Here is a 13,059-nt window from a genome sequence, read left to right on the forward strand (position 1 = left end):
TAACTGTTTTGGGGAAAACATGATTATAAAGCCCCCTAGTGTTGTGAAAACTTTTAACACTAGAAAGAAACAAGCATTTACAAAACTACCTTAGAGCTTGTCTAAAGTGGAGAAATTTAAACTGCTGTAACTACACACATCCTGTGTTACACCATTGTAGCATATCTATACTGAGGGTTGCATCCCTGAAGGTGCATGAGTGTACCACCACTGGGGGGGGAAAAAGTGTGTATGGGGGGGAAAAACCTCAAACATCACAGCCAGGGCATTAAGATTTTGTACAACCCAGCACCATAGTATCTAGGCACTGGAAAGATTTTTTGTGTATGTGCGTGATCAGTTTCTACCAGAACTGGTTTTGCCATGATACTCCCATCAGTTCCTGCAGAATCTGAACTTTCCTATAAATAAGAAAATATGCAAAATTACCCCCGTTGCCAGAATCTCCCGGAGCAACTTGTCTGATCTTTGCTTCTAGATTGTATGTCCCTGGGGGCAGCAGCCATGTTTTCATTTCTACCCTGTGTACTGTGCTTCACTTTGACGGATTAACATCCTTCTGCAGGCCTCAATGCCCGGCTGTGTTCCTGAGTCTGCAGGGAAATCAGCCTGTTGCCTTCTTTTGTATCATATGGTTATGGGTGGTCCTCACTTTTATTCTGTCCCTTCCTTCTTCCCAGAGCTAGGCATTTCTCCCTCCACTTCCCAGAACTGAGCAATTGAATTAAATTCAATGAGACTTCAGCTTTACCTCTTGCCACTGTGCAAGAGAAAGTCAGACCCCCCTCAGGTATCTGTCAGAGGTGGGTACTACCCACCCAGAATAGGATTACATACTGAGTTTGGGGTATGAGTTTCTCTGCCCATTTGTCTTTACTGTCCATTCTGCATCAGCTGGCAGGTTGTTACACAGCAGAATGCCATCTTTCAAGGTAAGGCACAGGTTTGTTTGTTTTATGATAAATCTTGGGATTCCTGGTAGTATCTTTCTTACACTTTCTCATATTTGGTGTTATTGGGCATAATACTTTATGTCACGCCCCTCAGTTATCGGTATGGTTAGTTTCTTGCAAAACAAATGTCCCTTGCCGCTGCTGGGAAACATTCTCTCTCTCTCTCTCAACAACATGGCACATACTGGAACTTGTGCTTTCTACAGCTTTTCCTTTCCCCCCATATGCTTATACAGCACATCCCAGACATATAGATTTTAAAGGTCCAAAATGATCATTTAGGCTGAGCTCCTGCTAAGCAAGTCACCCACTGATTCCTGTATCATTTTACAGTGTTGCCAACTCTCACAATATGAGGTGTTTCTCTGGAAGCCCTAGCTTCTGGAGTCATATGATTATATGAGACTTAATGAAAAACAGGTTTCCAAGCCCTGACCCTTGAGGGGAAACGCTTGAACTGTGTCCTAGAGGCACAACATCTGCAAGGCAAAGAAAGCCACCCCCAATTCACCATAGATTTGGAATTTCATTATTTTTAAATCAACCTCATGATGTTTGCAGGACTATGGTTAACAGACAGTCCAGCTACAGCTGCAGCCCATCTCCCGCCCCCCTCCTTCCTTCTCCCGCCTTAGCAGCAACCACTCCCCAAACAGTGCCCGCCATTCTCCTTCCACAGGTGGAACACATGGCTTTTATACCATGCCTCCTAGGGATGCGCATGCGCAGAGCGGAGACGCTCCCCCCTATGCTCTTGCCACCGTAAAGCTCTCGCGTGAAGGCGTAAAGGTCTCGCCCTGGCGAGCGCGCGACAAGCGACGCCTCGCCCTCAAACGGCTGCGCCTGCGCAATACACGGCCGGCGCCTGCGCAGTAAGTCGGGGCCCGTGTGTGGAGATGGGCGCGGCGGCGGCCGAGGCCAACCGGACCCTGTTCGTGGGGAACCTGGACCCCCGGGTGACCGAGGAGCTGATCTTCGAGCTCTTCCACCAGGTATCGGCTGCCGCGCTCCCCTGGGGGCGGGATCTGAGAGGGCGGGAAGAGACCGGGCGGTTTCCGGCAGCAGCCTCCCCTCTCTCCCCCCCCCCACACCGCGCGCGCGCTGCGAGTGGGTGTCAGCCCCGCCCCCATCCCAGGCTCCGCCCGCGGGCCCGGCCGCACGTATGGCCCAGCCTGGGGTGACCAGACAGCAAGTGTGAAACATGGGGGGGTAATAGGAACCTATGTTAGAAAAAGACCCAAAAATCGGGACTGTCCCTATACAGTCGGGATATCTGGTCACCCTCGTAGCCCTCCACGGCCCGGGCGCGGGGAGGGTGCCCCACACGCACCCTCCGCCCCGGGGCAGCCTCACCCCTGGCAGTGCGCTGGGCAGGCCGGGCTCCCCTTCTGCAGCTGCTGGGGACGCTCCCGTGGGCAGCCCGGCTGAGGGCAGGATGGGTCTCCCCTGGGCGCTAACCCCCGCTCGGAGCCTGTGTGCGAGCATCCACCCCGCACTGGAAAGCGGGGCTTACGCTCACTGGAGCCGGGCCTCGCAGCCCTGCTAACACGTCCACACGGCACTGCGCAGACCACGCCCGGCCTGAGGGGCGAGCTGCAGCCACCCTGCAAAATGGTACCGCGGGACTTAGATTCCAACCCGCCCCTCGCGCAGGGTCCTGAATGCTTGCTGGCTTCAGTCAGATTGATTTGGACCACGCGGGGGGGGTCTTAGGCTCAAACCTGAGTCAGATCTTGGGCTTAGCTGTGCCGTGTAGACATACTCAGATTTTAAAGCCAGAAACAACCATTTTGATGATCTAGTCCAGTGATTCTCAAACTTCGTTGCACACAAATTACTACACAACCCCAGGAGGTGGGATCAAAGCCTCAGCCTGCCTGAACACCACCACCCCGGGTGGAGGGGCCAAAGCTTAAGCCTCACCACCCCATGCAGCGGGTGGGGAGCAAAGCTGAAGCCCAGGGCTTCAGCCCCACGCAGGGGACTTGTAACCTGAGCCCCACTGCCCAGGGCTGAAGCCCTTGGCTTCAGTCCTGGGCCCCAGCAAGTCTAACACCAGCCCTGGTGACCCCATTAAAACAGGGTCGTGACCCACTTTGGGGTCCTGACCCACAGTTTGAGAGCCTCTGATCTAGTCTGACCTCCTGCAAAAGGCAGATCAGAGCATTTTGCACATCAAATCCTGCATCAGCACCATTAAACTTTTACAATTTTATTGCCAAGCTCATGATATTATGTGTGTTTTTGTGAAGCACAACTGCTGAAGTAGATTGAAGAATAATAATACCACAGTTCTTACAGCACTTTATATTAGCAGATCTCAGAGCACTTTGCCACACTTTAATGTATTGTCTCAATACTCTGAGGTGGAGGAATAGTCTCATTTTTATAGGTGACGTACTGAGGCACAGAGAGGCTACATGAATTAACCAAGGTCATACAGGAAGTGACCAGTCTTGAACTCCAATATCCCACGTATTGGGATAGGCCAGTGCCTCACCACTGAACCATCAACTAACACTTCAAAAAAAAAAAAAAATCCATCATAATTGTGAAGGAAAGCTTGAAATGTGACCTGGTGGTGACCCAAAGGCTCAAACCAGGAAACACAGAAACCAAAACTTATTGTTAGATGTCATGTTTTTTAAACCAATGTCACTATTTTTGATTGCTTGTGGCTGGCAGTATTGATCAAGCCTATTCCTTGGTCTCTTTCTTCCCTTTCTAATTTGATGTAGTCTTACCCTTCTATTGCAGTACATGTTTTGTTCTTAGAGTGGCATAGGTGGCTTGCATAACTATAACTGCTTCTTATTACTATTACTCTTTGTATTGTGGTAGTGCCTAGAGGACACTATCTCAACATTGTATGCATGCATAATAAAAAGATACTCCTTGCCCCAAACAGCTTCACTTAAATACAGATGCATGTAACCTGTCTCTGCAGAACTAGCATGGGTGTGGTGGTCTTTGTGTGCTTGCTTATGAGTTTCTTGATTTCGCTTTTTCCATTTCTTTGTAAGAGTAAAACTCTTCTGAACTTGCTCCATTTTTATTTAACATTTTTTGTTTCTTGATTTGCAGGCAGGTCCAGTAATTAAAGTTAAAATACCTAAGGATAGAGATGGTAAACCAAAGCAATTTGCATTTGTGAATTTCAAACATGAAGAATCTGTCCCTTATGGAATGAGTCTGCTTAATGGGATCAAACTTTTTGGAAGGCCCATCAAAATTCAGTTCCGATCAGGTATCCATGAAATAAACATTTAAACAATCTAGTTGTTTTAGGCAAAGTGGAGTTATCTTTTCCCCCTTCACAAAAAACTTGACTATTTATATTTAATATTTTTAGATAAAAAGGATATTCATTGTAGGATATCAAATTGTCATTCACATTTCTAATGGTTGGTATATTTGTGAAATGAAGGTGTCAGAACAGATGGTACACTAGCCTTTCCTTATTATACTTTTCCTGAAGCAAGAGACTTGTCTGTCAGTTCTGCCTGAACATAAGTTGCTTTTTTTGTGTGTGTTAACTTTGATTTCAGGTTTTGTTTTTTACACTGCAAATATTGTGTGAATGGTGACTATAGTAATCCTAATCAGTCAATTACATCTATGTATCTAGAGAACTTCTACATTTTCTCAAGGCTGTTCAGATTCATAGTACGGGGGGGGAGCCTTCCGATTTAGTTGAGTATATACCCAAAGTTGTCTTAATAGCATTGAAACAGCAGAAATGGCGCAGACTCAAATGATGGGATTTGTTTTTCACAAAAGTCCTAGTCTCTCACCTCAGTTTTGATTATTGACCAAGAAGTGAGGTCTTGTATTAGTGTACAGGGAGTAACAAGGTTTGCCAGAGAGGAAGATACAGAGGGTGCAAATTATTGAAGATATTTTGGAAATGGATAGGCTGGCAAATGAAGATCTCTCAAGTAGGGATAATTGCTGCTGTTGAACAAATTCAAGAGAGTTGGAATTTGCATGTTCAGAAAGAGGGGAATCTCTTTGTTTTTAGTTCTTTTTTTTTCCCCCTGTGATGCTAATGCGGTTTTGAAGAGGCGCAGTCATGAGGTTGTATAATGTTCTGGAGGCAACAATATAGAGTCTGAGTGAATTTCTGGGTTTGCCAGTGGGACTGACTGATGCCTGAAAAGAGGAAGGAAATAAATATTGGAATTCTTGGTTAAGAGTGCTCAAAAAGTGGTGGTAATCCTTTAGATCAATGGTGCCCACCCTTATTACACAGGAGGGCCACATAAACCCAACTTTGTGTGGGTCAAACAGATTCTACATATTTTAGTAAGATTTAAAGTCACCTATATTGATTTATATTTTAAGTTCAACATGTTTTGTACATATTTAGATAATACTGTACATAGAAAACCTTTTAACACACTTATGCTTGCATCATTTTAGTTTGCACGACAAAATGCTAATAAATTGGCTGTTAGCGTATTGTGTTGAAGCAGGCTGCGAGCGTTATGAAATGCTCTGCTGGTCCATGTACAGCCCGTGGGCCATATAATTCATTAATTTTATTTTCTTGGGTTTCATGCAAAAGGTTTATATATGTAGTACCAGATAAGTGGGGTCCGTAAACAATCTATTAAATAGGTGAAAAAATGGAGTTCAGTGAATGCACAGTTTAGTCATTTGGAGTGTAATACAGTATACACTGGAGTCAGAGGCAAAGCTCAGATTATTAATACATTATGATAGTATCTAGTGGCTGCAACTAAGATTACTGCCCTATTGTGCTTAGTGCTGTATAGTACAAGAGATGGTCCCTGCCTTGATGAGTCCATTGCTTTCAAGAGGTGAGGCTCAAACCATTAGTGAAATGAGTTGCCTTAAGAAACATAAGCTTTCCTACAAGGTAAGGAGAGCTCACTCTAAAGGTTTTCTGCTATATGTTTAGAATATCTATTTTATAGCTCCAAGAGATCCTCTAAACCAGTGGCTCTGAACCTTTCCAGACTACTGTACCCCTTTCAAGAGTCTGATTTGTCTTGTGTAACCCCCAAGTTTCACCTGACTTAAACTTACAAAATCCGACATAAAAATACAAAAGTGTCACAGCACGCTATTACTATTACTATTATTGCTTACTTTCTCATTTTTACTATACAATTATAAAATAAATCAATTGAAATATAAATATTGTACTTACATTTCAGTGTATAATACACACAGCAGTATAAACAAATCATGGTCTATTAAATTTTAGTTTGTACTGGCTTCACTAGTGCTTTTTATGTAGCCTGTTGTAAAACTAGGCAAATATCAAGATGAGTTGATGTACCCCCTGGAAGACGTCTGAGTACCCCCAGGGGTACATGTACCTCTGGTTGAGGATCACTGCTCTAAACTCCTCATAGCTTTAGTTTTGTGGGGGGTAGAGGGGTATTGGTTTGATTTTTTTTTTTAAACAAAATTACTGTTACTGGCATGTTAGTAACAGTTGCATCTGATTGCAGTTAAACTAGGTTTACTAGCAAGAATGTTGCAAGTTGATTGCATCTTTACCATTGGGTATTAAAACAGTTGCAACACCCTGTTTTGTAAACCTGATTGTGTGCCTTGGCAGTTCACTGATGAAACTCCAAAGCTAATTAAGCAATGCAAAAGTGTTTCCATCTTCTAACAGGTGTTCACTTCTTATCCGAACTTCCATTCGTTCTTTAGGTTGTCTTTTAAAAATGTTTGTTTTAATTCAGGGAGTAGTCATGCATCTCAAGATGGCAATTCATCTTATTCCCAGCATGGAACTGCTAATACAAGTCCTTCCAGCACACCACATTCAACACCAAATTCCAACAGGTAAAGACTTCTATCCCACCTCCCAGCAAGAGCTTATCAAATATATGCTTTAGTCATTTAATATATGGTGACTTTGCTGTAGCTGCTGTCCTGCTTCTGGGCAGAGTAGCAGTTGTTCCTTCTTTCCAGTGTGAGGCCCTCTTCCTATTCATTTATACTGTTTGTAGGTAGAGCACAGTTGTATCTCTTGGGCAACAAAATAAAAATTAGGAACCTTCTGTGAGGAAAAGTTTTTGGGTTTTTTTTTTTTTTTTTTTTTGAAAACAAGTTTGAAAAATGTATGCCCAATGTGAAACACTACTTTTCTAAAGCTTTCCACTTTATATGCTCTAGTGAGCTGTGTTCTTTTAGGGAAAATCTAGTGAAAATTTGTAGTTATTTAGGGCAGGACTACACTACTGCTTAAGTTGATCTAACTTACGTCACTCAGGGGTGTGGAAAAAGGCCCCCACACTCCCTCAGCGATGCAAGTTTCGTGCTGTCCACACCGGTGTTATATTGGCAGAAGATACTCTCCCACTGATAGCTTCCGCTTCTCGCCAAGGTGGAGTAATTATGCCAATGGGAGAATGTTAAAGGTATGCTGTTACCTTGATGGCTAGTCCCTTTTGAGAAAAGCTAAAAGCACTTGCAGGTATTATCACTCCTGCCTCGAAGTCCACCTGCCAATTCTTGTGGTTCGAGTCACTTCCCTGTTTAAGAATGTTTTTCCATTGCTGTGTGAAAGACCCACACAGAAAAGGGGAAATAAGTGGGCAAAGGGCTGTCAAATGCACACAATAAGCAAGCCTTTAAACAAAGTTAAACCAAGTAGTGCTGTAAAAAAAAAACTGATTAGGCTGCTGATGCCCCTTTAACTTGCACAATGATGGTATGAAACACTAAAGACTAAAATTCCTAATCTTTCTTCAGCAGATATGATAGGAGCACAGATAACACGTTAGCAACAGGATTCACATCCGCGCAGATGCTGCAGAGGTCTTTCTCATCTCCTGATAACCTTCAGAGACAAGTGGTATGCTGTTAAGTTAATAGAAACAGAAAATCTAGAGCTAGTGGTCACAAGCAGTAGGTGGATAACACATGAAAGAACTCTCTCCTTTTAATTTTAAGTACTTTTTACTGAGGGATACTTATTTAACAGATACTGATTCACAGGAATGTGTTTATGGAGTGTTGAAAGTACGATTGCAGTTCCTGCCACTAAAGTGTTTAGTGCCTGGAAACTCTTTGAACCAAAGAGTAACTAGATAAAGCAATCAGTGTACACTTCTAAACTTATTCTGTGAACCTGCATCCAGTCCTTCTGTTGTTAGTAAGTATTCACATCAAAGCTTTTCAGTTGAGGAGCAAATATGGTTCCACAAAAGGACAACTTAGCATCCATATGAATAAAACCATCAGCTCTGATTTCTTTCATGCTGCTTGAGTGTAAACTTCTGAAAACAAATGCTCACTAGCCAAAAATAGGTCAGTATGTTACATATTTTCTTTTTGTCTCCTTTGGATCATTGTTTCTTAGCTCAGTGTAATCACTTCAACCAAAACCATCTCAAAGAAATTAAACGCTCTTGCTTTTTATCCTGAATTTTATTTAGTATATCATTTAGAAGAGAGGAGTTAAGCAGGCCCGATTCATTAGAGGGATGAAAATGCTGTGACGTTAGTCTCCAGTAGAGAGAGTGTGGCTGCCATGAATTCTGATGCACACAGTGCATGGTATTTCCCCTGTATTTACTATTTATGTAATGCAGAACTCCTAGCCCCTTTATAAGCATTTAAAAAACTGTCCTAAGTCTTGCACCATGGACTGCTAAGCTGTTCCATCAGTCATCCAGTCTCAGCAGAACCAAATGCTGATTCAGTATCCATCAACTCAGTTAGACTTCTTTCTTGATTAGCCTTTTTTCCCCCCAGATGAATAGTGGTACATGGCAGCAGTCACAATACAGTGGAAAGTATGGTTCTCCGCATTCTGATCAGTCCACTTATACCTCACCGGGGCAGCAGCAGAGTCATTCATTTAATCAGTCTTCAGGCTCACAAATGCAGCGTCGTCCAGATGGATCATCAGCACAGCGCAAGAACAGGCTGAACTCCCATCCTTATCATATGGACAGCAGACATTTTAACCGTGAGCAGCGTTTTGGAGACTACGGATCTGATCATCATTACAGGGGGAACAGAGATGAGTACAGCTATGAAGACAGGAGTCCTCATGACCCTGGATCTGATCACTACTCCAGAGGGAACAGGGATGAGTACTGCTATGAAGACAGGAGCCAAGATGGCTGGAGCCATGACTATAACAGAAGAGAGAACTACAGAGATGGCAAATGGCGCCCATCCCGGCATTAGCCAGTATTAAAAGTGGGCTCTAAAGAACTTTTATGGGCTCTCTCCTCCAGGTCTCAAATTGATTTTAACAGTGTATAGAGTAACATCGTAAGTTACCTTTTAAAAAAGTTTGTAAAGTCACGTGCATTACCTTTTTTTAAAAAGAAAAAGCAGCTTCATTTTTATTGTATTAACCTTTCACCTCAGGGTTTTATGTAGAGAAATGTGCCACAACTTTAAAAAAAAAAGAAAATCATTGTAGTTTGGGGGAGGTGAAGTTGTACAGCTTGGTTGTATTATAAAGAAAATTTGTATTTTTTTAGTGTAATTAAAAAAAGTCTCTGCAACAGGTCTGGTGGTAATCCCATTAAACAAATTCCTTGTAGTATGATACATGTGGCAGTTTAAATATTGAAGACAGTGTTTTCATACTGAAATAAATGTTGCTTTTGAAAATGTATTAAAAATAGTATTTAATGTAATTGCCCTGTAAAATCTGTGGATAAAACAATTTCAGTGTTCCAAATTCTTGCATTTAAAGGACTTAATATGCTCTCCTTTGTTCCAACCTTGGGCCTTTTGATTTTAATATTTGTTTTAAAATTATGTGCAGTAGCCTAAAATGTTTGAAGAAATTATGTTTATGTAACTAAAACCACTCAGGAACTGATTGCATGCCTTGAAGTAGGTTGTCTATATTTTAGAAAAGAATCTAAATTTAGCCTGTACCTCTTGATGTAAAGAATTTTTGTTTAATGCATAGGAGAAACAGGGGTGCCTATTTTATAAGTATTTTCGATGTATGCCCCTAATTTTTATGCAATATTACTTATTTAACTTTTAAATCAGTTGCTGAAAAATTGTGGTCTGACTGAGGTACAGTATACAAAAGTAATAAGGGTTGATTTTTTTTCTTTCAGATTAGTAACCAAGAGGCTGTTAGTGTGACACAATTCCACATGTATTGAAATCTTGTTTAAATAACTGAACTCTATTCACGTGCCCAGATCACCTTTTAATATATGCATTCCTATGTTTCAGTATAGCAATAAACTTTTTTATAAAAGCATATTCAGTGAAAAGTTTCAGAGGATTGTTGAAAAGTAACCTCTACAGTAAGCTGTTTCTCTTCAGCTTGCATCTTAGTGTCTCTCCTACATAGCTAGTGATTGTCAAACTTATGGTTGAGTGAGAATTGAGTGGTAATTAGAAATACAGAGCCAACTAGAGGACTTACTGAAGAGTCTAATTCTTTCAGACTTTTGATTTAATGTCTTTTACATAAGAAACATTCTAAGTCACATCGACTTGCTCAAAACCAAACTAGTCAGAGTAAGGAAAATAGAATAGCCAGTATTCTCAGTATTGTCAAGAGGAATGAATATGCTCAGTGTTTTCCTGAAAGATTTAAAGAACTGAGATAGGGTCTTTAGTGCTATCTTTATTTAAAGCCTGGCATTGGATGATAAGTTGCAGTACTGAGACATGGAGACTAAACTCTAGATTTTAATAGTTCAGATCTACTTGGCCAATATAAAATCTGTTAGTTGCTTGTCTCCTAGTCTTTGCATGTTCTCATGTATTGTAATTGTCAGGCTCCATAATTCATTTAGTTTTTTTTTAAATATAACATGTTCCAAAAAGTTTCTTTTCAGATCAAACTGATCTGTGTGTTTGAGAACTTGTACTATTGTGTGACTAAAGAGGATTTCAATTTAATATCAGACTCTATTTTTGACTAGCACAAAAATTCACCCAACTACGAGAATAAAATATTGTAATCAGTTATGCAAGGTGCAAATGATATGAAGAGAAGTAACTTTAATGCCGTGATGCTCTTAGAACATTTTCTGTTATGTATGTGTGATGGTCTGTGCCCCTAGGGGCAGTGCAGCCTAGCAGCCAGAGTTCAATGGAGCCACCCTTGGCGTGCAGAGAAGCCTGGCCTAGCGGCCAGAATTCAATGAGGGTGGGGCACCCACCAAGGGGTGTGGCTGCCCCTGTAGGGGGACCCAGGCCCACCCGACTCCACTGGGCCCTAAGAATGGCATAGCAACTTGCCACTGACTCAGAAGGGACATCCTACCAAAGCACTGAGGTTTCCCGGGTGGAAGGTACCACTCCGTTACCCTCTCTGGGTCATTTCCTACCAGTATCTGCGTAGGGGTCTCCCATAAGACTTCGGATGCCCCATGGTCAGTTGGGCCGGTTGCCTCCTGTGGCTCCTCCAGCTGCCGGGGTTCAAGCGGGCCTGGGGAGGCTCTGAATCCTGGCGTAGTCAGGGGCTGTGGCTGGCCCTCCACAGGCGCTTCCCAGAAAGGTCCTTCCTCTGCGGCCTTCAGCCCAGAATGAGCTGGGCTTCCTCCCTTTATACTGCTAGAGTATTTGGAGCATGCCCTGTCCTGCTGGGGAGGCGGGACTTCACCCTGTCTGGGCTAGTGTGGGGTAAGCAGACCCCGTTACACACCCTCCCCCTTAAGAAGGACCCCCAAGGGCGGTCCGTCTCCTCTTCCTCCCCTCCCTGTCTAGAAAAAAGTCTCCGTTAACGTGGGTCTTACCCGAACAATTAAATATGCGGAAGTCGTAAGGATGGAGTGAGAGGTCAGCGCATAATGCGGGGGTTTGTGTCCTTCATGCTGTGTATCCACCTGAGGGGGGCATGGTCTGTGATCAGTTTGAAGGTGTTCCCCAGCAGGTAATAGCGCAGGGCGTCAATAGCCCATTTCACGGCTGGGGCCTCTTTCTCTATTGTTGAGTAATGTTCCCGAGGAAATAATTTGCGACTCAGGTACAGTACTGGGTGTTCTTTCCCAAGAGCTAGAGGGGGAAGTATGGCCTCTAAGCCCACCTCTGAGGTGTCTGGATTATGAACTCCTTTGTAAAGTCGGGGTGTCGCAGGACTGGTTCCTGTGAGAGTTGCTCTTTCAGAGTCTTGAAGGCCTCGTTGCACTGGTCAGACCACTGCACCTGTTACGGCTGAGAGTTCGTCAGGTCCGAACGGGGCGGGCTATGGTTGCAAAGTCTGGTACGAAACGGCAATAGTACCCAGCCAGTCCCAAAAACTGGCATACCTGTTTCTTTGTCTTGGGTATGGGTGTATCCATAAGGGCTTGTACCTTATTGATTAGGGGTTGCAATTTCCCTCCCCCTACAACATACCCGAGGTATGTTACCTCTTCCTGCTTGATGGCACTTTGCCAGGTTGGCCGTGAGGCCAGCTGTTCTAAGGGCCTGGAACACCCCAGTGAGGTGTCGAAGGTGGTCCTCCCAGTTACTACTGTAGACTACAGTGTTGTTTATATAAGCTGCTGCATACTAATCGTGAGGCAGCAAGATCTTATTCATCAGCCGCTGAAAAGTCGCTGCGGCTCCGTGTAGCCTGAACAGCATGGTTACAAAGTGGAAGAGGCCGAATGGCGTTGGAAAGATGGTTTTTTTCCCTGGTGTTAGGGGGATTTGCCAGTACCCTTCTAGTTAAATCTAGGGTTGACAAATACCTCGCTCCCCCAAGTCGTTCTATGAGTTCTTTTGCACAGAGCATTGGGTACGCATCAAACTGGGAGATAGCATTGACCTTCCGGGAATCAAGTGGTCCCATCGGATTTTGGGACCAGAACAATTTGGGCTTCGCCATTCACTCTTGACTCCTAGACCACCCCCATCTCAAGCATTGTATCCAGTTCCTGTCTTACTGCAGCCCACATCTTCCGGGGCAGCAGATTGTGGTCGTCTCTCACTCTCTGTCTGGGTGTTGTCATAATGTGATGGCTCATAAGGTTGGTTCATCCCGGGCAGGTTGATAGAACATCGGGGAAGTCCCATATGAGCCGCTGTATTTGCTCCTGCTGTGCCGGGGTGAGTCCTGCCCCGAGCGTAGCCTGCCTTGGATCCAGGGGTTCCCCCGCTAGGGGTCCAAGTTCTGGGGCCGGCAGTGACGGGGTGA

At 43.8% G+C, this 13,059-nt stretch overlaps 1 protein-coding gene across 2 annotated transcripts; it reads left to right on the top strand.

The window, feature by feature from the left end:
• Positions 1 to 1,827: 1,827 nt before the first annotated feature.
• On the top strand, positions 1,828 to 10,500 carry RBM7 (RNA binding motif protein 7). 2 transcript variants are annotated; one of them, XM_026657943.2, is made up of 5 exons: positions 1,828 to 1,945; positions 4,038 to 4,200; positions 6,677 to 6,779; positions 7,695 to 7,794; positions 8,697 to 10,500. In XM_026657943.2, the coding sequence occupies exons 1-5, from the start codon at positions 1,850 to 1,852 to the stop codon at positions 9,135 to 9,137; spliced, it is 903 nt and encodes a 300-aa protein (XP_026513728.1). In that variant the 5' UTR covers positions 1,828 to 1,849; the 3' UTR covers positions 9,138 to 10,500. The 2 variants fall into 2 exon arrangements, with proteins under 2 accessions (XP_026513728.1, XP_026513727.1); XM_026657942.2 differs by having other exon boundaries at positions 7,692 to 7,794; positions 8,697 to 10,499.
• The last annotated feature ends 2,559 nt before the right edge of the window (positions 10,501 to 13,059 follow it).

The sequence above is a fragment of the Terrapene carolina genome, unplaced genomic scaffold, assembly GCF_002925995.2.
Source record: "Terrapene carolina triunguis isolate 2854851 unplaced genomic scaffold, T_m_triunguis-2.0 Scaffold374, whole genome shotgun sequence".
NCBI lineage: Eukaryota > Metazoa > Chordata > Testudines > Emydidae > Terrapene > Terrapene triunguis.